General features: G+C 40.5%; 1 protein-coding gene across 3 annotated transcripts in view; it reads right to left on the reverse strand.

Moving 5' to 3' along the window:
- The window catches only part of mad1l1 (mitotic arrest deficient 1 like 1), a 54,747-nt gene extending 37,713 nt beyond the window's left edge, over nt 1-17,034 (reverse strand). Inside the window, exons 1-15 of one of the 3 annotated variants that reach the window (XM_070828419.1) lie at nt 16,946-17,034; nt 16,125-16,279; nt 15,896-16,036; nt 15,414-15,593; nt 15,193-15,317; nt 14,989-15,070; nt 14,755-14,885; nt 13,450-13,564; nt 13,269-13,330; nt 9,450-9,536; nt 8,517-8,661; nt 4,697-4,837; nt 4,156-4,212; nt 2,919-3,010; nt 2,602-2,692 (exon numbers count right to left, since the gene is read on the reverse strand). In XM_070828419.1, the coding sequence (XP_070684520.1) occupies nt 2,602-2,692; nt 2,919-3,010; nt 4,156-4,212; nt 4,697-4,837; nt 8,517-8,661; nt 9,450-9,536; nt 13,269-13,330; nt 13,450-13,564; nt 14,755-14,885; nt 14,989-15,070; nt 15,193-15,317; nt 15,414-15,593; nt 15,896-16,036; nt 16,125-16,268 (1,593 nt within the window). In that variant the 5' untranslated portion in view covers nt 16,269-16,279; nt 16,946-17,034. Of the gene's footprint in view, nt 1-2,601; nt 2,693-2,918; nt 3,011-4,155; nt 4,213-4,696; nt 4,838-8,516; nt 8,662-9,449; nt 9,537-13,268; nt 13,331-13,449; nt 13,565-14,754; nt 14,886-14,988; nt 15,071-15,192; nt 15,318-15,413; nt 15,594-15,895; nt 16,037-16,124; nt 16,374-16,945 lie in introns of all 3 variants that reach the window. The other 2 variants (XM_070828422.1, XM_070828420.1) reach the window with 2 other exon arrangements.
- Nucleotides 17,035-24,943: the final 7,909 nt, after the last annotated feature.

Genomic DNA, 24,943 nt, shown 5'->3' on the forward strand with positions numbered 1-24,943 from the left:
TAGCCACATGGGAGCGCCTTTGTACCAATGAAGCAGTGGCAGAGCAACTGAAGCAGATGAAACAGAGGCTTACTTCACAAAGTAATTTGCGAGTGCTGCTTATAAACAGATCACAAATGGTTGTAGAGTCCTGTTTCACAAACAGTCGTCCCTCACATTGCAGCAACATTTGTGAGTCCTACAGAATTCTTACTTGCTCATGCAGGGGTCACAAGTATAGCATTTGTTTAACTTAGTGAAAAATGTAAACTCATTTCACGTTGCACATTGCATGTTGCCAATCTGGCCCCAAGCTCACAACTCGCTTTATCTTCCTTGATAATGTCAACATTAGCTAGTTAACCTACTGAAATGAAAAAAGGTTGTAGTGCTGATAACCAAGACAGAGAACAAACGGACATCAACACTGCTATTTGCGGTGAGAGCTCATTGGTGTTGCGAGGAGGAGCCCAGACTAAATCTTTCAACACTACAAATTTAATCAACCATCTAAAGATCCGTCATCCCGAAAGTTACAATGAGTTTGTGGCAGCAAAGGAGGAAAAGGTAACGGATGGTGAGAAAAAAAAAAAAAAACTCACCCGCTGTCACTTATCCTGTCCTTGGATAAAGCCAAAAAATACAGCACAAACATCCAAGGGTGAAAGGCATCACTCAACCCAATGATGTGTATTGTTCTCAGCAATCACTTGTTTTCATTTGTGGAAGACGCTGAATTACGAAGATTTTTGGAGTACGTTAAGAATCGCATACACGGTCCCCAGTCAGAGGTATTTTTGTGATGTGGCCTTACCCGAGCTGCAAGCTGCCATTTCCAAAAACATTGAGAAGCTCATTATCGATGTCCCTTGGGTGAGTTTTACCACAGACATTTGGACAAGATTGTGTTTATTTGCCCCAAGTTTGCCCTGGTTCTGAGTATTGCAATGACCGTCACAGGGAGAGCATCATCCAAGGCTGTTATAAGTAGGATGGGATGCATCTTACTTGTTTTGTTTAAAAGCAATTGTCTTAAATATATGTGGCATGTTTTACATGAGGTTGAAGTATTTTTCTTATTTTGTACAAGGAATGAATATTACATAATTACAAAGCTTTTTTATCTTATGACTGCTTTTGCCGGTGGGCAAACACAATAAGAATATGCAAATTAATGTATTTAATTCCACAACAGTTGCAAAATCAGTCATATCGGCAAAAAATCCAATACTGTGCAAAGAAGGAGAAAAAGAACAAGAAAGTGTATCTAACAGTAAAATTGCAGGATGCAATAGTACCATTTACCATGATATTGTTTGCAGCATGAAACCGTTATACCATCACATACCTAGTGGGTACTTTTAAACTGCATGATGCAGACTGAATCAGCTGCACTTATCTTAATAGACAATAAAAAGGTATGCTGGTCTTTAAAAATGTCCATTGTAAGTACATATATACCTGGAATACAGAAAAATACAGAAAATCTGCCTCCTCACAGACCAGATAACTGGTAGAGATGATTGAGTCCATGAAAAGCCGTCTCATTACACCAGTAATAAGTGGTTGACAGTCGCACTAGTCAGTATGATCTGAATTTAAAGACAGGGTTGAAATAATGGTTAAGGCCACAAGAATCTGACTTGCACGTTGATTCAATAATGAAAAAAAAAAAAAGAGACCCATTGTCAATTTATTCGAGCGTTCAATTCTTCAGGTCATTCATGTCTACTCATTCAGCCATTCATTTCTCTTTTCAAATGCTACTCCATTCAGTCACTCATCTCTACGCTCGGTCTGATGTAGAGGTCTTTTGGTGTGCATTAGACCATGGCGGAGTCATAAGAATTAACTCCTGAGAACTGATCCATTGACCGTGCAACCTTGAAACCAGTGCACACACTCTCCTACGCACACTCAGCTGTCAATTGCCTTAAAAGTAGCGGTCATGCTTGAGAACACATGGATTTCATTCACCCCACGGCTAAATGGAACCAACACGCTTGCCCACACACGTTTCATTAAAGTGCCCTGGTAGGCTTAGTTTGGCACAGTATGAGTCAGGGGAGTAAGAGGACCTGACTTAGATGAAACACACACACAAACTCACACACACACATGCATAGAGCCAATTTAAAAAGGAGAGGGGCTCAGGTACAACAGAGGGAGTTAGTTAGGTAACTTTGCAAGATGAAAGTAGCTGGATTAGATGCACATAGTCATGCATGCGCGTGTTTGTGTGTGAGAGTAATGTTAAGGTGGCTACCAACCAGGATTCATTTCATTTCAGCCAGTTTCATTCCCAGCTGACACTAGGGAAGGTTTACATTTATTTTGAAGATATCTCACCCCGACCACTCTGCTCATTCTAATCCCTTCAACCAATAAAGCGGGACTTTAAATCAGCCACGGGTTCTGCAACTTTTCCATTGGATGGTGCTGGAATCACACCTGGGTCCAATTCTACTTGAAAAACTGTCAGATATGGGAAGCGTTTGTGTGAATCAATCTGCAATGTCATACAGGCTAGGCTGCTGCCATTGGGGTTATTAAATTGGTTCCTTTGTGCCAGACGAGTAAATCCATCACAGACAGCAGTTAGAGGGAAGTGTCTGTGCCTACCTGTAGGTTGTGTCTCTCCAGTCTCATTTCCAGAATGTTGTTCTGCTCCTCCAAACGCTGCCGCTCTGCCTCTAAATCTTCAATCTTCTGTCTGAAAAATGCATGCACATGCCCTTGCTTACTTGTTTATTAATGTCTACCATGTAGAATAATAATTTTGTTGAGTAGGTTAATCCTAGAGGTACAGCTCTGCTCACAGACAAGGCATGTGAGGTCTGTCTGAATTAATCCACCCCTAGTATATGCATGAATTTTTCATGTCCCAGGCTTTGAATTGGTTGTCTTTGCAACAGGCTGTGTGTGTGTGTGCTAACTACCTGAGTATGCCGACCTCCTCTTTGGTCACTAAAGAACTGCTGTCAGCAGCAGAGGCCTGCTCCTTCTTCAGAGACTCCAGCTCCAGCTCCACCTGAGACAGACGGAGGAGAAAATGGGCCTGGTGTGCAAACATTAGACTACCTTTGGCCATGAGCCTGGCAGAAACCTTTAGGCTGCAGATAAATCCTGAGGACTCTATTCCAGTGTGCTGCTATCTTTTCGAGACAGACATCCAGACAAATATCTTTTATACACCATTAGTCCACAGACTCATTTTCCATTTCACAATGTCCCAATTTTTTCCCCTAGTACTTGTTTTTAGTCTGGCTGTGTCTTAGTTAGTTTCTCTCTGATCTCTCTGCAATTATTCTTCATTTCCATTTGCACAGCCATTTTCCTCTTTTCTTGACAGCATTTGTCTGTCTCTCAACTCATCCTCTGTCTTCCCACGATGGATAAGTAATTACTGCTATACCAGACAGGTGGATTTCACGCGTCGATACTCATTGCCATGGCTATGTTGATGTCTCCTCGGCAACAAGGAGCGATGAAAAGAAGTGAGATCAGAGAACAAGTGAAGACACAAAGACAGAGATGCACAGGTGCGTTAGAGAGTCTTAGGTCACACCTGCCAGCTTACTACTTTATCCAGGTTTGATACCATATCTTAAAGAAATCTGCTTTTCTCTAACTTGTCTGTAATTTCCACAACTCTCAATTCAGAAAAATACATATAGCAAAAACTTAACAGGTGAACAAGCCCATTTAATCTGGCAAAATTCACAGATTAGACTGTATCTGTACTTGTACCATAAATACCAGTCCAGCTGCTAAATAAGACTGTGCCTACAAGACCAACTTCAATGTTCAGCACTCTGGGAAAAAAATGATTTTAGTCAGCATGTTAGTCACAGAGGCATTAAAGCATCTTTGACTCACAGAAAGTCAGCGTACATCTGCCAGGATAACAGTCGTGACTAAAAAGGTACCTGAGACAGCTTAAGTGCTAATGGCTGAGGTCAAAATGCTTGTGATCATTTGACTAACCATTAAGCAGTAATTAAGATATCTAAAGCTTTAAGAAGTATCCTTCTTAGTGGTTGGTTTTTGTTACTAGTGACATATGAACAGAAGTTAATTAGGGTCAAAAAAATGTGAATGTGGTTTGCCTGTTTGCCACAGATAAAAACAGTAAAAATAATGTGTGTGGGAGTGTGTGTGTACATGTCTACTTACTGCTTGTAGCTGCAGTTTCAGAGTTCCCGTCTCTTCCTGTGCTTTAGTCAGCTGGGCCTGAAACAAAATGACAGAACAAAGGGGAAAAAAAGTTAGATACAAAATACGAAAACTAAAAAATGACTCCATGTCCTCATCCTACTAATACACAGCACTGACAGAAACAGAGGCAGGAGCAGTTCATTCACTGGGCCTTCTCCATTGCATTTCAGCGTTGCTCACAATGTCCTGTGTACCAAAAGTGCATTTTTATCCGTTTTCAATTGAGATCTGTCGATTTGTCCACTAAGCAAGAGCATTCAGTGTGTAGAAAAGGAGCAGCTGAGCAGCAAGCATTTACAGCGCCTTCAGCTATGAGCAACGCGTCACTCAACACCATGCATACTAAACTGGCTGGCAGCTAGGATGAGTGAAAGCAAGTACTTTACATTCAAATTCATTTTGAAAACAATAAACTTCACTCCATGGAAGCTCAAGTAGGATACTATAAATGCAAGAGTTGAATCTGTGTGTGTGCACACACACACACGGGCACACACACCTCCATCTCTACATTGTGGCTCTGCGTCCTCTGCAGTACGCCCTCTGCCTCTCTGAGCCGTTTGCAGAGTTGAGGAGAGTACTCGGTAGGCGCCAGCTCGCTGTCATAAGACTCTAGTATGGCACGCATCCCATCACGCTCCTGTAATACACACATATACATAAACACAACATTACAAAATAAAACATCCTGCTGTTTAGTTCAAATGTCCATGTAAGAAAGTCATGACATTACATATCCGATAGTATAGAATTTTGTAACATCTGTGTGCATGAGAGTGAATAAAGTAAGATTATCAAAGCTCTGTGATTTTTTTCTGATTTGTCCATGTTACTCTTGTATGACTGTTTGGTGTGATAATACGACAGGCAAATGCCTTTGTAAATGAGGAACAAAGTATGAGGTAGCTGAGCCTTTCTCATCTGAGCTATGACAAGAGAAGCTTAGGGTTATGGTCATGCTCATCTGCATTTCTCCTCATGTAATAATCAAATCAAAGAGAAATGTCTTTGTAGACAAAGGATAAAGAATAAATCAAAAAATTAAATCAGAGAGTTATGACAGAGAAATGTCTTTGCAAATGAAGCATATAATATTATGCTGCTTCATCTCTCTTATCTGAAATGTGATGAGATAATTTAAAAATTCAAATGAATTTTTTTCTCCTCTATAATACTGGAATGAAAGACGTGACCTCAACACTGTTCTCTGTCCAGTGAATCAACACACCAAGCAGTTGCTTCTCTTAGAGAAGAGAGGATAAAAACCTCTTCAAGTCAACGTCTTCTCAAGTGTCACTCAGACTGACGCGCCGTCTCCAAATAGCTCACCAGTCTCTGTCAGTGTGCGTCTGAATGCTTGATGTTTGAGTGTGTATGTCCGTTCTCACACACAAAAACATGAATGTCTTGTTATGGAAAGAAGTGATACATCTACAGGAGTAGTAGAAATTAAAGACTGCCAACTAAAGAGAGTGTGTAAGAGTGAGGGTGATGGGGCAAGATGAAAGTAAATGGTAGCTGACTGATGGAGATGAGAGCCCTCACACTGCCTCAAAATCATTAAGAAAGTGTTATGATTGGACCAATGGTCCACTTCAACCACTTAGCTTTGAATATCTCATCTAAATCACTGTCAATGTTACACGTCCGAAAAACTTTCACGTCAGTACAAAGTTATTGTATTGCTGCTTTTCAATGTATGTTCAGTTGTGCAAAGATGTTACCTAAACTGCTACAAGTGAATAAAAAAAGTAAGTGTTTAGAATATTTCACAAAGCAGAAAAGTCAGCCACTAGTTAAGTATTTGCGACACTAGAAAATACCTTTCAGTAATAAACAATCATTTGAAAACTGCAAAATCCATAACAACTTTGAAGGTTTTACCTGATAGATGAACGTTTTCATTGATACTGAACATTTTAGCTTGCGACAGTAATGACTGATTACTAGACTTAATTCACGCGTTACATCGTAAATCTGGATTGGTTGCCAAGCAACATGTTGAGTGAACAATCTAGTCTGTTTAAAAACTGGCAAACAGCCTGCTTATTAATGCAAATTCACTGTCAGTCAAGACTGTTTACATAATGTGTCTCCTCCCCTCCCTTCACCGTGCTGGTCCACTCTGCATTATGAAGCTAGGCAGACGTAATTTTGTAGCAATTAGGCATTTAATAAAAATCTCAAACAGGCGGACTGTTTAGGACCATTCTTGAATTTTGAGGGTCATTGACAGCTTAATAATCTATTATTAACAGGGTTCATTTAGGGAAGTGTATGCAAGTCAGGTATTAAATACCAGGGTATACCACTTCAGATAACTGCATGCAATATATGTTGATTACTCGGTAGTGCAGTCTTTTTAGAGTGGCTCAAAAGGCACCTTGTAATTCCTGAATTTAGAAAAAAAAAATCTCTGAATAATGGGCTGCAATTGCTCTGTCAGATTAGTTTAGCAGCTAGTATCTGAAAACAAACCATGATTAACCCTAATCAGATTCAGCCTGTGATTAGCCAGATCAGACCAACATAATCCATTTAAAGATGACTGATTCTGGTTCATTTAAAGACACTATATGTGAAATTATCCTTAATTCAACTTTATTTGTTTTGGCACTGAAGCAGCGTCATTTGTCATGCAATGTTACACAGTTGCCTAATAGATCCTGTGAGGAACTTGGAAAGGAGAGAAGGGGAAGCTCAACAGAAGAAAGACCGAACAGAAGTAAATACAAAACCCATTTAGAGGTCAGTGTGTATGTGTGTAGTGTTTGCTGCCAATCCTAACCAGAAGGCCCTTGGGCTATTTACTGTCTATTAACGTGCAATGAAATTCACTCAATCTAAATCAAAAATCAGTCAGTGCTTCTCTGATAAAAATTCTCATTTTAAAAAATGGACAAACAATCTGGGAGCAGGAGGACAGAGTGATAAAACCCATCATTACTGTTTTCATCATCTATTTTTCAAAAATTGCTTTTATGTCAAGTGTTTTATCTAGTGTGCGAAGATGTGACTGCGCCTCTGATGGGTCAGAGAGTCTGTCCCACAAAAGCATACGAGAACCAAAACATCTGAGCAGGCCAACAGTAACATAAAGGAGACATGAGTTTCAGGGGTGAATCTTGTTCTCCCCTCCACTGCTGTCAAGGCACAGCTGAGCAAGACACTTAATCATCATTTATTTGTGAGCCAGTGTTTGCCTACAGTCATTTCCACAGGTGGAAACTGGAACTGGAGATGTGTATATCTTAAAGCCCAAACAATTAGTTGATTAATCGAATAGTTGATTGTTACAAAGTTAATGGGCAACAATTTTGGCAACTGATTGATAGTTTGAGTGATTTCCCAACAACAACAAAAAAAGAAAAAAGCCACGCTTCCTTAGTTTTAGCTTTTTTTAAATTAAGGATATGCTGCTTTCCTCCGTTTTATTTCGCTGGACTGTGTGATCAATCGAATTAATTACATTTTTTGTTGTTGCACTGTGTTAAAAATGTCTCTGTTTTGAAACTCAGGTAATTAGTTATAGTCAGAATGAAAATAATAATAGCGTTCTAATACGTGCCTTAAATCATAATACTAAATAATAAAGATAAGGATTGGTTGCAGTCCTGCTATAACTGCTACACTGGCATATTACAGTGTTTCTAGGATTATACAAAATGTATTAAAAAAAGATGAATAAAAGACTAAATAGACTTGGACAGTTGTAGATACGGTTGGTTAGAAGCGAAATGTTCAGCAAACCATCTCTGAATAAATAAAAAGGGTTAAAGTTTTTAAAAGCCCAGTGATCAGCAACATCTGCAATGGATGTTTTTATGATGGGTGCGACTGGATGATAAACAACAATTATTCACACACTCTGAATGCTTGGTAAAGTGCAAATGGTTGAATGCATTCTCTGCCAAAAACACTCCTGGGCCAAGCCATATTTTCAGCTTGCCCGTAGCCCTGCTTAGTTATAGCAGTGGGTGAGAGTGTGTGTGTGTGATTTGTGTACTAAGAGACTGAGCATGTTGACCTAGGGAATTACACACACTGAGAAATCAATATCACAGGGAGGTCTAGTCAGGAACTGCAAACCTGGGGGAAGCAAGCCGGGCAGACTGGGGAGTCATATGACACTCATCAACCAATCAGAGGGAGAGAAGGGTAAAGGGTGATTAGGTATTCTGCGCTGGCTTCGAGATTCAAGTGTCTACTTTGTTGTCTTAAGTAAAACTCTGGACTTGGGTGATGGTGGAAAGAGTGCCAGGAGGGCTTGTCTGTATTTATGGGTTTGTTTTTGTGTATGTCACTGAATGTCGGGGTACCTTGGTCAGTAACAGTACTCTCTTCTGTAGTCGACGGACAAGAGCGTCCTGTGTCTCCCTCTTCTTCTGCTCTTCCAGAGTCCTGCTGCGCTGCTGGGACAGCTCTGCACGGAGCTCAGACTGTGAACGCTCCACACTCCTCACACTGACAGACCAGGATAAATGAATAGGTGGAAAGCAAAAGTGTGTGTGTGTGATTGGTTAATAACAGAGGAGAGGAGAGGGCAGAGAAAGAGGGATAAAGGTTGATTAGTGCTGAATGTTCGGACAATCGGAGAAAAAAAACAAAAACCTCATAGTCAATTTAGAATAATATTCCCTAATTTACCTGACTGACATCAAATAATCCCTTGACAACTGTCCAGAAAATACTTGTAGGAGGATTTGTGCCAAGTCCGATCAATAGGACAATAATTATACCAGAAGACAATAATTAGACCACACGCTCCCTTCACCATCCCCTCCAACACCAACCCCCCCCTTTCCCATTCTGCTGTTTCTAATATTTCATAATGAGCCCAATATGCTCAGCAGAGGAGAGATGCTTGTTAGCTAATGAAAGCTTTCTTAGCTGGACTGAGCTGCAGCGCGAGTATACCAGAGCATGCGCATAGCCCTCCCTACAGACATCACCTCTGCCTAAACAGGACAAGTTTAATTAGTGAATTCCCTCTCTCTCAATCGCAATCTCTTACACACAGACACACACAGACAGACACACACACACACTCACTCACACACCAGTGGTTACTGTCAGGAGTGCTATCAGAATCAGGACCAGTTTAATTAACTTTGTGACAATTAAGGACTTCTCAAAGATACGCTCTAATAGATACATGGGGGGGAGAGAAGCATGCAGGCAGACAGAATGAGAGAAAAAGGTCTGAAGGCAGAGAGAGGGATTTTGTGTATGTGTGAAGGAGTGTGTGTTACCGGCTGTTGAGTGTGTAGTTCTGCTCTTTCAGAGCAATTTCTCTCTGCTGGATCTGAATCACCTCCCTGGACAGATCCTCTGGTTTCCTACAGACAGACAGACATAGAGCAGTTAGCATACACATGCATACACACACACACACACACACACACACGCACACGTCCTCACGCTCACATACAATGAAAAATCAATATGACTGAGAGAGCAAAAAGGACAGAATAGATGAAAACGACGGCTTTTCCATACTCTTTTGTTAGTCGGCCAGTGGGGAGCTGGGAAATAAAATGACATGAGCAGCAGAGGGAGAGATGAGAGGAGGATAGTGGGCTAAATACTGGTCACAGTTCTACAAAACAAACTCACTCCGTGGGAGAGATTGACAGATAACATAACACACACACACACACACACACTTAAAACATACAATGGAAAGGCAACAATGCAGAAGGTCACCTACTCTAACAGAGATGCACCACATGACCACCAAAACTCTAAATCCTGTGTGTAACTATAGATCTGCCCAAAAATGAATGCCATTATCTCTTTATCTCTTCTGAAATGGGCATACATTAAGGGAGCTTAACTCACAGTCTCACTTCTGCTGCTCCCCAGCAGCTTGAATTACACCTGAAAAGTGATGCAGCGTCCTCTAGTGCAGCTCAGCATCGTGAGATTAGGTGTGGTCATAAAGGCAGAAGACTTGAAACTTCTAACCCATAGGAGGGTCCGGGTAATGTTGCTTTCCTTCCATAACAAAAAAAGGCCCATGTGCTGTTGTTGTAATATAGCAATCCTGAGTCATGTGGCAAATTAGACATGTTGAAGGAAAAGGCTCATTGGCCGAGCTGAACATCCAGGCTGGAGAGCCAACGCATTTCAGGTGAAAGTTCGGGTGGCATGAATGTATCACCACTTCGACATCCGCTCCTGCATTTTTTTCCTTTTTTGGAAGGTTGCAGGTCCTCAGCAAACCATCTCTGTTGATGTTGCAAATAACAAGTTGGTTGGATATTATAGGGCGAGATGTTGTGAATTACTACAAGGTATCTATGACTAAGTGCACTGTCAGGGCAGTGCAAGTCTAATGTGACTCCACTTTTTAACACACACTTAAATGAGAAGAGGAAAGTGATTAACACCAGAGTTTATCTTTAGGTTAGCTAAACGATTTATGCACCCGCTGCTCTACAATCCGTTCAGATGACACTGGCATCATCTTTATTGGGGAAAAGGCAGTGGGCAGTGTAAAACCCAAGATATTCATTTAACAGTCACACATTTAAAAGATTGGAATGAATCATTGTTTGGCATTTTGCTTGAACTGTAACTGATTATCAAAATTGCTGGTAATTGATATTCTTACTGCTTTTACTGTTTATGTAGCAACATATAGAGCTCAGACAGAAAGTTCGACTGGCAGCATTTTATGATGGTAGTAGAACAAATTGTGTAAACTCTAAGACCAAAATGCAGTAGTTTCTGTATAATGTAAGACCAAACTTTTTAACTTGGGGGGCCTTGGGAGCAGGTTAGGAGATACAAAAACAGAAGACAGAATGCATTATTGTAGTGAACAGGATCAACACACACATATAGTACACGCAAACAAACACTACAAACTGTATTTCTGACTGACTTCTTTCTTCTTGAAACACACACCAAATTTCGCAATTCACTGTTTCAGTAAAAAAACATTACTGAAAAGAAAAGCAATTCCCAGAAAACTTGCCATATATTTTCATTCCTTCTTCCAATAATATTGTTCACTATAACAGCCTAATTTTAAGAAAATATTTTCATTCCCTTTCTGTCAATCTTATTTTCAATTGTCAGCCACATGGGTACACACATTAGGAAGCACAATGTTATCAGACTGTGTAACAGAAGGAAAGGAAATAAGCACAAGCAACCAGCCAACTGCTGGCAAATTCAAGCTGCAGCTCTGAGCCTTGTCTACTTCACCAGGCAGTCACACTGATCGTTGTTGGGGTGGGTTAACTTTTGTCCAAAAGTTATTTTCATCTGGGAAATTAGCACCAATATCTGGTAAGAATCCAAATTCTGGGTTGGAAGAAACCGACAACTCAACTACAGCACCAGTGTGTTCACTCCTCATTAACAACTGCTCCAGAACATATTCTTTTCACCACACTAATGACCTCCATAAAATGTCTAGTGACAGAGAGAGTAACAACGTCTAACTAAAGCAAAACAATGTAAAAAGTACTACTATCTTTCATTTATGAGAAATGACTATCAGACCGGCAGAATTGTCAAAATAATTGATACAAATACCAGCTAATGTGCCGAAACACCACAGCCTTTTATGGGATATTTCACATTCAATGACAGAATAAAAAGCAGCCAAAACATGAGCTCTGAGAAGAAGCATTGTTTTGCTGTCAACATTAATTCAGACACTGTTACATTACTGATGGCACTGTGATATTATCAGTCTGTCTCTGCATAATCATTTGCTTTTCTATTGAAACGTGTTGATAATTTTTAACTACAAAAAATATAATGGCACAAATTATCATTCTACACCGTAAATATAAAATTTACATACCTGAAAAAAAAAAAACATACATATTATGGAATAATGACCGCCTAACAGCCTATAAGGCACTCATGATACACTACTAATGTACAAAACCGGTCAGTACTGGGCTGATTTTCACTCTGCATTGTACTGACTGAAATAAAGGTGAACAGACTGCTGAACGAAACACTCTTGCTTCCCATTTGCACCACATCACAGGACTGTGTCGGGAAAACAACATACTGACAATTAACTTGGCCATTTAGTAAACAGTAAAAACAGCTTGAAGGAGATCCTAACTGTTGATTTGCAAGCTGCATTAACCTTTACTTTTGATCAGTATGAGCCTCACACATATGGCTGCCCTTTAGAGGCCGTATGTGCAACGCAGGGGTTTTTTTGTGGTTTGTTTTTTTTTTCCCAGCAACAACACTCAGCCAATGTGATATAACTCAGACAGACAATGGCATTGCAGTCTGAGCACCTGAAATTTGAGGAGGGTTCAATTTTCAACTATCCATGGTGACAGCTTAGTCTTAAATTAGAAAAAATAAAAAAAATATGATGGACAGCCCATCCGAATTGTGTATGTGTATGTTACACCAAGGTTGTTGTTACATTCCTGTGATCCTCCAAGGTCTTAATACCTGTAAATGTAACGATATCAGGTCCCATAACACGTTACATAAGACTAAAATGAAATCTTACATGAGGATTGATTTCATTCCATTTCACTGTTTTACACTATTTCTACCTTTTTCTTCTTGCCCTGTAGGAAGGTGTAACACATATTTTACACACACACTATAAGACAAACCGGATATGTTGTGTGGATATGTTCCATTTAACACTCTTTACATCACAGTCAGAGTTAATCATCGAGAAAATGTGTGGTGTACATGCATGCACACGTGTGTATGCACGCATGCATGCAATGGACAAGGCTGCAGTGTTTTTAATCTGTCAGACCTGCTTCACTGCTCAGAGGGAAGCATGCAATCATCCTCTCATTACCAGTTTTGACTGGATGTATTGAGACACTCAGCACACACACACACACACACAAACAGGTATAAAACCAACACACACACCTATACATGCTGGTGGGACCAATCTGCAGTGATGAGGCACATTTATTTGGCGTGACCACAGCTCCACCTAGTGGTACTCAGTCATATTTCGCATGTAATGACAAAACTTTTGAAAACAAACACTTGGCTACCTCTGTTTTTACCCTCATAGTCACACACAGGCACACTTTGACACAGCGTCTGACCTTATGTTGAGTCCAGTAGACTGTCCCAGGTTTTCCCAAGCCTGGAGCTTCTCGGCCAACCTCTGAGGATTCAAGAAACAATTGGTCACATGTTTGTCCATCTATGTGAATGAGAATGTGAATATCATTATGCTAGAGAATGAAAGACAGAATACAAATCATACAGATACACAGTGTTTACCTCCTTCTCCAGTTCCATATTGACCAGCTCCTCTTTTGTTTTCTCCGTCCTCTCCAACTTCTTCCTCAGCCCCTCCACCTCCTCTTTCAACAGGCTGCAATTCTCTCTGCTCTCCCTGGACAAAGCAGAGTGAACAGATAAAGACCAAAAAACACACAAAAATAACTTCAAGGCCTTGGACTTAGTGCCTACAATGGCATATTTTTGATTGCCGACTACATTCACATTTCTCATGTAGCAGCATCACAGTAAGTATATCTTTGCACTATGGCTGCGACTAACCATTATTTTCATTATCGGTCTGTTGATCATTTTCTCAATTAATCGATTAGTTGTTTGGTCCATAAAATGTCAGAAAATGGTGTAAAATGTTGAACACTGTTTTCAAAAGCCCAAGGTGATGTCCTCAAATGTCTTGTTTTGTCCACAACCCGAAGATATTCAGTTTACCATCATAGAGGAGCAAAAACCCAGAAAATATTCACATTTGAGAAGCTAATTTGGATATTTTCCTGAAAAATGAATCAAAATGATTCATCAGTCATCAAAATAGCTGGCGATTAATTTAACTGAAAAATAATCAATTCATCTTTGCAGCTCTATGATCCACGTATATAAAAAAGATACATATGAATTAGCAGGTTAAGGATTCTAATAGCTTACGTGTGGTGTCTGATCAAATCGACCATAATAACAAAGCACAGAAGAAATGAGTGTTCAATGTTTTCACACCACTATTTCAGCTGCAAACTACAAGCTCTTAGCACTGCAGAGGATGGCCAATAGATGTCATCAATGATGACAGATGTTGTCAGACACAAAACTTGCCAACATGATGTAACTCTTCCCATTGTTTCTTTTCCACAGTTGTTTGCCTAATAAAAACAATGTCAAACTGGCAAAGGGTTGACATGACTAAGCATTGAGTTTTTAAGTTGAAATGAAAATTTCTCTTCCTCAAGGGGAACTACTTTTCTCCCACCTTCCCTCCTCGTCTTTTCACTATGGCCACTATTATGTATGCATAATGTGGCCTGATAGCATCTAGATGATGTAGAATACACAGTAGTAATCTAAAAACACATTTTTCTGATTTGGAGGACCCAAAAACAATATAAGCAGAGGCAGCTGACGTAAATCCTGCATCTCCTGTGGTATAATGACCCAAAGTCACTCTGAAATGTCAAGTTTGAAGCAAAAACTTAAAGCACTATGTGTTCACAGTTAAAAAAAATGACAGCCTATCTATTCCATTTAAAAGTGAAACATTTCAGAAGCCATTAGAAAATGTAAAATGTAATTTACCTGAGAAAGGCATTATCATCTCTGAGGCGCTTCAACTCCTTTTCCAAGTCTGGCACCTTGGCCACCTCTGACTTAACAGTCTTCACAATGGCGATGTCTTGTTCTTGGAGGGCAAGACGCCTCTCCAGCTCCTGCCAAAACATAGAGAGAGAAATCAGCCAAAAAAATATGAGCAGTATATATGTATTCAGCGCACAGAGTGGCCAAAAGTAATGTCTACTGTGGGTGACATACCTTAATCTTGATAATGTGCTCTGAGCAGGAGGACTGGGCAGCTTGGAGACTTTGGCAAAGCTGAGAGACTTCCTGATACTTCCTGATTATAATACCAATTAGATAGAAGTGTGTGGTCAGCGTTTATCTTCTGCAGTACAGCTCACAGTTCATTAGTATGAAACACAGCCTGGTAAACAGTAGTCTCTGTCTCTGTATCTGTACCTGCGTTGTAAATCTAACTGTTCCTGCAGTTCTTGGTTCTCCAGGGTTTGAGTAGAAATTGTCGAGTCTTGGTTTTGAATCTTCTGCTTTAGCTCTCTGATCTCATCCTTCAAAGAACTAATGGTCTGGGAACAGATTAGAGAAGTAAGCCAACATAAGATAAGAGACATGACCAGACTACAAATGCAGTGAATGTAAGCACATTGGCCGCGAGTGTGTACCTGGTCAGCAGTGTTCAGTCTAGTATCTCGCTCCTCCAGTTTCTTGTTCAGTCCATCCAGGTTCTTACGGAGAGCACGATTTGCCTCCACCTGCTCTGACAGGTTCTTAGCGGACTCAGTCTCTCTATCCTCCAACTTTTTTATTCGTCCCAAAAGATCCTGGTTCCGGTCAACTTCATGCTTTAACATAAAAGGTTGAGAAAGAGGGTGTCTTTTCTGACGCTTAATGGTTCATGTGAGTTTCCAGGAGTGAGAGAGTGGTGAGGGGAAAAAAGTTAGTGCAGTCACCTAATATTAGAACTCATCACCACGGTTATGGTAAAGAAAGAAAAGCAGTACAGCTCTTAATGTAACAACATAGGTGTTATCAACGTGTGCTGTAAAACAGTTATATTTCAACAATGTAACCTTGCATGATGTGATCCATGGATATTACAATCACCATAAACTCATTTGCATGTGTACAGATGTGAGATCTGTACCTCCAAGTCTCGTGCACTGTCAGAAGCAGCCTTCTCTAGTTCAAATCGAGCTCGCTTGTGGCTTAACTCCATCTGCTTCTTCTCCTGGTCCAACTGAAGGTAGCGATTCTTAGAGTGAACCCTCTCTGCTGCATCCAACAACTAAAAAGGAAAGACAAGTCAGTCAGAGCAGAGGTTGCATGTTAATACTGCCTCTTAACAGCTCGGATGCTTTTTTTTTTTTGTATACCTCCATGCTGCGTTTGTACTGACTCTGCAGGTTTCCACTCCCTGCTGAGTGCTCTGACAGCCGCTGCGGAGGTTCAGTGCAGCTGATGAAGGAATTGAAGGACTTCAATGTTGTTAACACAGTGGTGTCATCTTCTAAATCCATTTTCGGGGTCACTGGTGTTGCAAGGTGCAAACAGAGGGTTCAGGATAAGGAGGAAAAGCCAGCACAGTTATTCTGCAGCATTAGAGACAACACAACATTCAGTGGCTAATGATAGATAGATACATAGATAGATAGATACATAGATAGATAGATACATAGATAGATAGATAGATAGATAGATAGATAGATAGATAGATAGATAGATATAACGTTACAGCATTATGTTAACACTCTATAACTTGGTTACTTGTCTCAGGTTCGATTCACAGGCTCAACGTTAGAAACGACAAAGGCAAAGTTAGTACTTTATGTTGGGTAAAACATAGCTAGCAATATGTAACTGACATTAGCTTCCTTGCTCACTAACGGACACAACAAAAGAAGTTTTTCAAGTTAACCTCGCAGTTAAAAATAAAAGCTAATATTTAGTTTCATTGGCGTTCTGTAAAATTACTCTGGCACCGTCTATGTATTTAGTTAGCTGTTTAAACGGTTGTTTTCGCTCCTGTGTCATTACAAACTAAGCAAGCCTCCCAATTCAACTCAAAGTGGAACTGTGAACACTGACTAGGTTTAGTTTCTACAGCTACTCAGACTGTGCTAGCAAGCTAGCTATCTTAAAATGATCAGCTAGCTCTCGTGTTGTTACAGCCTCGCTTGGAAGCACATATCCTCACCTCAGAGCTAATTTGTTTGTGAAGAGGAGCTGGTTAGTTGTAGATAAGTTATCTTTGCTCTGCTAGCGTGTTAGCTGCACACACACACAGCGCACTCACGAATCCCTCCAGTTTAGCTCGAATGAGAAACGCAAATTATCGCGAGGTCTTAAAGTAACGCGAGACTTCCCTTGCACATGTTCATCCTAAACAGCAGCACTGTTCCGTTGTTTTACTCCACTGATTAGATGTTTCTCCACTAGTGGATGAGTAGAATTCATCCAGATAGAAGTCTGTAAAGTTTTTAGACCTCGGATCTTAGATGAGGAACTGTTCGGGCTGTTTTTATTAGTAATAAACAACTATTGTGATGACTGGCAGTTCACTAAAGCAATGAAGATCACCTATAACATTATCATCATCATCATCATCATCATCATCACAGCTCTCAGCTTTTCATGTAATCCCGATAAAATTAAGAAAATAAAAACAGAACACACAAATACAGAAGTGAGTTTATTAACACCAAACTATGTAGTTTCACAGTTTGTCCCACAGAGAGCAGCACTGCCATATTAATATTTCTGCATTTTACACTATATGATGAGGGAAGCGGTAAATGGTAAATGGTCTCTATTTGAATAGCGCCTTTCTTGTCATGTCGACTACTCAAAGCGCTTTTACGTTACATCCTCATTCGCTCATTCCCACATCATTCATACAGGAGGAATCTAAGTTGGAGGAGACAATTCTTTCTCACACATTCACACACTGAAGCAAGTTGGGGTTCAATGTCTTGCCCAAGGACACTTCGACATGCTGATTCATAGGAGTCGGGGATCAAACCACTGACCTTCCGATTGAGGGACGACCCATTCTACCTGTGAGCCACAGCCCACAGCCGCTCTCTCAGCCTCCCTCTCACAGCGAACCGATCTACACCAAACTGTGATTGACTCTCCAGTAATAAAATACAAATAGTATCCACAGACTGTTCTGGCAGTTTTGGTATTCATTTGGCACAGGCATAAGGCGTCTGGGCCCAGGTGTGGCGCTCACAGTTTTAAAGATGGAAAGCAAGCGAGCTGGTTGTTAACATGTTAGAAGATCATTGGGGCCACAGGTCAGGATTAAACTCAGTGTTTAACTGCCTACCATACACTACCACGAATGATGTTCTTGGGCTGACCTTGATTTAGCTATAAACAGCCAATGTTCCCAAACGCTGTGATAACAATGGCTCTAATTCTTATGCATCCCGTTGCTTCGACATAAATACTTCATTGATTCCCACGGGGAAGTTTGTCCTCAGCTTTTGACAGCCACAGCTTAGCGCCCAAGAGCCAACTCTACTTCTGTGACAAGTGCCATGGTCTGAGGCAATCACCAGAGTATTCCTTACACCTGGCATACATTCATGTCTTCTGATGTGAGACGAAACTGGAATTTATGTAAACAACAGAGAAAAGGCTCAGAAAGTCTGAAATAATTCAAATGTAGTTCAAAAGACATCCAGGGGAGGGGTAGATGCAGGGATGGGCAACACTTTCACACACACAGAGTAAGCTTTAATTATTAAATTGCCACATCAAGTTCCCAGTGGAGAGCAGCAGCTCAAGAGGTCAAAGCCATTGCCCTTGCTCACCAATATTTATGTGAGAAAAGAGCTGGAACTGTAAAATAAAAGCTAGGGGGAGCCTCAGAAGACATTTTTTTTTAAAGAGTGGGTGAGATCCAAGAGGGAGAGGGTGGAGGGGTGTGAACTCATATGAAAAGGTCAGACAGAAGACGTGTCCTCTTCAGAGTGACACAAGGGCTCCAGTTCTCTTTGTCACTGTCTCTTTCTTTCTCATCCTCTCACCCCCAAGAGTACTCAGCCTGTTTCAGTCCGCTGTCGTCTGTCCTCACACCCCTTGCCCCTCCCGCCTCTCTTGGCTCCTTTTCTTCGACGCTGTATCTCCCTCGCTTACTGGCCAATAACACTTTTTTTTTACTGTCTTCCCTTTTCTGTCACATTCTGACTCAGTCCCTCCCTCTCTCTCTCTCTCTCTCTCTCTCTCTCGGGTAATCTGTCGCCCTTCTCACCGTCTCCACCTGCCCTCACCGTTCGTGAGCCTGGCTTGAATGCACTGATCTCTGTGAGATAACTCAAATACGCAAAAGAAAAAAAAAAAGAGCACATTCACACACATGTACACACACACACACACACACCATAAGAAGTAAATCAGCAGAAGTGCCTGCAGATGTGCCCTTCATTACCATCTGTTGTGAAAAATGTGAAAGCAGCTCACAAAAGCCATCTGACATTCTGTGGCTTTTCCACCCACAACATGTAAACATCACCACTAACATGAATACTACAGTTTTATATAAATTACAAAGTGTTAGGCAGCTGACATCTAGAAAGATCCATACTGTCTATTGTGAAATTGTCTTGATGACAACAATGCTGACTTTTACATCTTGTCAGTTCACTGCAAGATATTAAGACCTGAAAATCATGTGATTCAAATAGCAATCAAAAGGCTTTTAGCATCACCAGTTATCTGAGGCAGTGTAGTAAAGCTATTAAACTCACTTAATGCATAATTACTACAGACTATTACTCGTTTTACCAATTTTTGTCATTGCTTCAGTGAGTTTGAATAGTTTTTTTATTGCCAGACTACGCTCATATCCGTGCCTCACAGTTGTAAATTGCGAAGCTTCGCATTTATTAAAATGACTCTTAATATTTGAGTAAAGACGTCTTTGTGATGCAGAAAATATCCTTCACAGGAACTGCTGTGTGAGGACCCGAAATAGAAATGAAGTCAGTCAAATCATGTTTCACTCAGAGTAGTCAGAGAGAGAGGTCACTTCAAGGTCACCCAGACACAATGCGTTGCCTCAGTAACTATTGCAACTGTGAATCTATAAGGGGGACAAATAGGACGTAGAAAGGATATTTATTAGGAAACAGAAAGTGAGGACTGAGAAATGGAAGTTTGCAGTCATGATGGGTCCATACAGTGGAAGGAAGGGAGGGGGGAAAAAACAATGAAAGAAATAAGCGACAAAGAGAAGGAAATGTTAGAAAAAGCTGAGAGAGGGACAGAAAACAATGTTAGAGATCAAGTGAAGCAAAGGTTAAAGAGAAGAATCAATAAAGTAGTGATTTTATACTCTTCTAACGAAGGAGGACAGAGTCAATAGCTGATTCAGGCTTCCTGTGCTCTCCAGCCCCAGGGAATACTTTAACAATATTAGTTTATGGGTGACGTGTGGCTCATGCACACACACACACACACACACACAGCAAGACGGACGCATAGGCACACGATGATGCATTAAGAAACCATAATCAGAGGGGAAATTAAAAATAAATCACTCCTGCTAATTAATAAAATAAGGGCGGTCTCTGAAGCAGTGAAGATGGGGAGGAGATGTGTCTTTTCACATGATTTTCTGAAGTCTTTGCCCAAGGGTTCTCCAAAGTCCGCAACATCTCTGCAGTCTGCAGGGCAGCCCTGCAGCAACAACATCAGAGCAGAAAACATCACAAAACTATTAGTGTTTATGTTAATAATGTATATGTAATACACGTATTTGTGTTTTTTCATGTCTGCTCTACATTAAATTTTCCATGAACTTCTGTCACTCACGTTTGATGCGTTTGATCGATAATCTTTGCAACGGCATTCCGATGGGAGTCACTCACTGTGTTGTGAAAAATAAGACTATGCATTTGTGTTGGTGTGTGCAGTTGTGTCTCCGCTTATGTGACCCATCAGCTGGAATACGACCAATTGCACAGATGCGTTTTATCCCTGGGGTGGCTTGATTGACACATAAAAAGAAGGCGCATCAAGGCGTTGCTGTAGGTGAGTCTGGTGAATTGAAGGAAAATGACAATAAAAAAAACATACACACACACAGGAGGAGAAGGTAGGAGCATGATTGTGATACCTAAAACATGGAGTGAAGAGACAGGAGGGGTAGGAGAGGGCAGAAGAGGTAAAAGAGATACATGGGTCTCCAAAAAAGAAATGGCGTTAAGAAAGCACATACTGAGAGCATGATGTGGAGCTGCAACCAGCAGTCAGATAAGCAGCATACAAGAATTCATTCCATATGTAGTGATGTGTGTCTCGAATGTAGTATGCTGATACTGCAGTTCCACTCATATTGGAGGCTGACACGAATGCCAATATCTCCAAATTCAATATAGATGATAGCACCATGAATAACCCTGGGGCAACAAAATTCTTTAAGGTTTGCGGGTGTTTATTGTGTGGTAATGTGGTCCACCTCACTTATTCTTATGTTTTATGTATAGCTATAACTCTGTTTCCCTGCCTATTCCACAGGAAAATAATTAAATGTGGAATTTGTATAAGTAGTGTCTATGAAGCATGTTAGTGACTTTTTTTTTAGCCAAAATATGTTCCGTTTCAACAAAGTCATATGGTCTCTTGAGTTAAATGTTCCTGTCCCCTGAAATAGGTTTGGGTTACATATTTATAACAATAATCAGAAACCACCTCTGTGTCTAGCTCATAAGTTTGACATACCATGTGTAAATGCCATATTTAGTTTGTTTTGTTTTGTTTTATCTCCCATAATACCCTCCATTTAAACGATAAAACCAATTAAATATACAACAAAGTCATAGTGACAAGCCAGAATCCAATATCAGCAGACACTACGGTCACCTCAGTGTGTCATATCAGCATGGAGTAAATTGTTGCTGTTGCTTCACCTCAAGTAAAAACAGAAAGAGGAATTGTTGCCAAAAACTGAAGACAAACATGGATATCATCAATAAAGCTCTGCAGGGAGCATGATCTGCTATGTTCTGGCCCTGATGTAAAGTGATTTTCATGTGACTAAACTGTATTGAGTCATCAGTAGGGCCATCTATAAAAACAATTTCAAACACAGTCAAGGTACATGCAGAGCGTGCAGGCTTAGCCACTTCATGCAAGTGTTATGACATGCAGCAACGAGCCTCGACTGGGATCAAACAGGGGACACTGTGGTCATATGGTATGCAGCATAATCATTCAGCTAGGACACCCCCGGAACTATAGCGTTGTGGGGGTTAGAGAAAAGCTAATTTCAGGCAACATGGTGGAGAAGTAATCAATCAAGAAAGCAAGAACTCAAGCACAATCTCCTCAGGCTTCAAACGATAGTTTTCACTACTATTTATGGAGAGCACACTTTAGCTTTAAGCATGTAGTGTAAGCTAAGGCTCCCTCGCAGTGGTGAACAGGCAACAGTCAGCATCTGCCATTGTGCACTGGCAAAAAAAAAAAACAATTAAAAAAAGAAGTGCGACAATGATAAATAAAGAGTTGTTGTGTAATCAAGTGTTGAGACAGATTTAGAAGAAAGGCCTCAGGAAGAAGTCTTTACTGAATGCCGAAGGCTGAAGGGAAGCGTTATGAGGTAATGCTTTCTAAGGGGCTGTAGAACGATGCACACACAAATTTCTGATTTAATGAAATCAAAATGCTGTTATGAGCCTGTCCACTGACAACCCAAAGTCCTCTTGATTTGGAATGTTTTTGAATGTAATCAGACTGATAAATCCTGCTTTAAAACACCACACATCCACATGGCTTAAGGCTTTGTTTGGTATAACACAGTTTCCTGGATGTCGAGCTTTCTATATGTATATACATGCATGTCAGGGAACTCAATTTCAGGCCGTACTTACAGATGGCTGTTTGTTGACTATAAAATACCTTTACATTTTCCAAAAAATGCTTTTTTGTCTCCTGGTGGGAGAGGTCTGTGCATTTACTGCAGAATCAATCTGGTGGTATGTTTGTTCAAACAGTGATGATGAGGGTAGTGGTATCAAATGCAAAGATACATCAATGCTTATCTACAGGATTTCACATCTGATATTATGTGACAAACCAAATAAAATCAAACAAGGTGAGACAACTCTCTGCTCAGAACACTAAAAAGTTTATCAAAGTAATTCTAGATCTCCTGGCAGTGAGCAAAACTACAGCTGATGACAATGAAATCTTTCTGTAAGTGTTCTCTGCTGTGTAGCTGTATCAAATACCATACCTTGCCACTAAAGGAGAGAGTAATAATATACTGTAATGTGTGTAATGAATAGTCTAGTTAATGGTTACATAAACTGGAATTTACATTTGACACTGTTGCATACACAGGCTGCCAAAGTCCTTTCAAATTTCCAACATTTTTCAAGACTTCTATCAATTTCTATCACCATTTCCTCACACTAAAGAAAGAAAGTGAATTGATGACAGAGAAGCAACTGCATGTGGGCACACCAAGGACACATTGCCCCAACTAAATAGAAGAGCTAGAGAATAATTTTAACTCCACATCAATACACACAGTGGAGACAGTCGGCAAACATTACAGTCAATTCCATTAAAGAGAACACAATCAAATTCCAGGTCTTTCTAAAAAAAAATTGTGCACAGCATCTTACTGTAATATCAGAAAGACCAGTTAGTTCATCAGATCCCAGAAAGGCTACGAGGTAGTACAATGCTTCCTGACATATTCTGTGGCGTTCCAGGAGATAAGAGGAGGTCCAACCATTTTATTGAACATTAGAGCAAATTCATTTTCTATTTTCTCTTGTGGGTGCAACAGTGTCACAAATGCATTCATTTCTGAGAGACCTCTCTCACACTCTGCACTGTTCACAGTAATGGTTTCCACTGCAAGGTTCAGGAGGGAATCCTATTTTCAAAAGATTGCATAGCTCTCTCAATACATTTTCTCTATACGTTATAATAGAATGCTTGGCCATCTGCTCTTATCTAATGTACTAGTGTTTCATTGAACTTTGTAGGATCTATTAGCCTCTGCCGACTATCTGCTGGTTTTTTAAAAGCACCTTGCTGCGCAGCTTCGCATGCGGTTCTATAGAATGGATTAGTGTCTGGGTTCCTGCTCGTGGTATTGAAAACATCTAGCTGCTCTTTTATCAGATTGACTGACTCAGACTGCATAACGACTCTGGACTACACAGTCTCAGACAGAGCTTTAAGCTCCTCAAATGCATCCATCATCAGCACAAAGTTTTTAACCAAAGCAATTTATCTCAAATTTGCTGTTAGTCCCTGATGCATACATCTTTCACTTGAATCTGGGTTCATCTTTACTTAGAGCCATGAGGTGACTGGAGAGTGCAGCAAACCTCGCCCAAACACAATAACGTTTACTGATCCGGAAGCCACCCACCTTTTCCCTAAGACTGGATCAATCCTTCGTAAACACACACCTATTTAAGAGCTTACAGCATCAACATCTCGTAAGTTCTTTGGTGACTGACTGTATAACATATAAAAGTGCTTGACTGCGTCTGATACAGACCACTCCAACAGATGGGCCAGACAATACCAGCCAATGAGGCCTGAGAACTTACTTCTGAGTTTTGAGTGCACTCCAATTTTTGCCTAATTTTACGGAGGCTCCATCTGAGCAGAATCCCATCACACATTGTTCAAGAAAAGCATCGTGGCCATGTTTCAGCAGACAGTTCAGAAGTTCACCAGTGATTCCATTTACGCTTGCATTCTGTAGTTCAAGAAGCTTTTAAAATAAGGTCAGCAGCTCTTAGCTATGAGCTGACAACCAAGAGAACACAGCAAGACAGGACTTTTTGCTTAATGAGGTGCTTTCATCCACAATTACAGTGAGCTTTGGCCGGGTCACTCTGATACTTGCAAATAATGCTTGCCTCATCTCTTTCAGTATAAAATCTACAATCATGTAACATTTAAGTGAAGAACATTTAATCCATTTATCATTTTGGAGCTCTAAGGCTTGTTCGTTTTTGCAATATAGTACAGCTCATCGATCCTGGAGCCTTTTCAACATGGCTTTTCAGTATGTCCTCGGCTAATTTGTGATTATGTGCCACCACTGTGTTTATTTACTTTCTGTCTCAAAGACTTAATTTGCCTCTGGTTGTTGCAGCACGCACCTAAGCTACAACTCTGCCATTCACCGGAGAATATGCGTCTCAGTTTC

Source organism: Pempheris klunzingeri, chromosome 3, assembly GCF_042242105.1.
Source record: "Pempheris klunzingeri isolate RE-2024b chromosome 3, fPemKlu1.hap1, whole genome shotgun sequence".
NCBI classification, from domain to species: Eukaryota; Metazoa; Chordata; class Actinopteri; order Acropomatiformes; family Pempheridae; genus Pempheris; species Pempheris klunzingeri.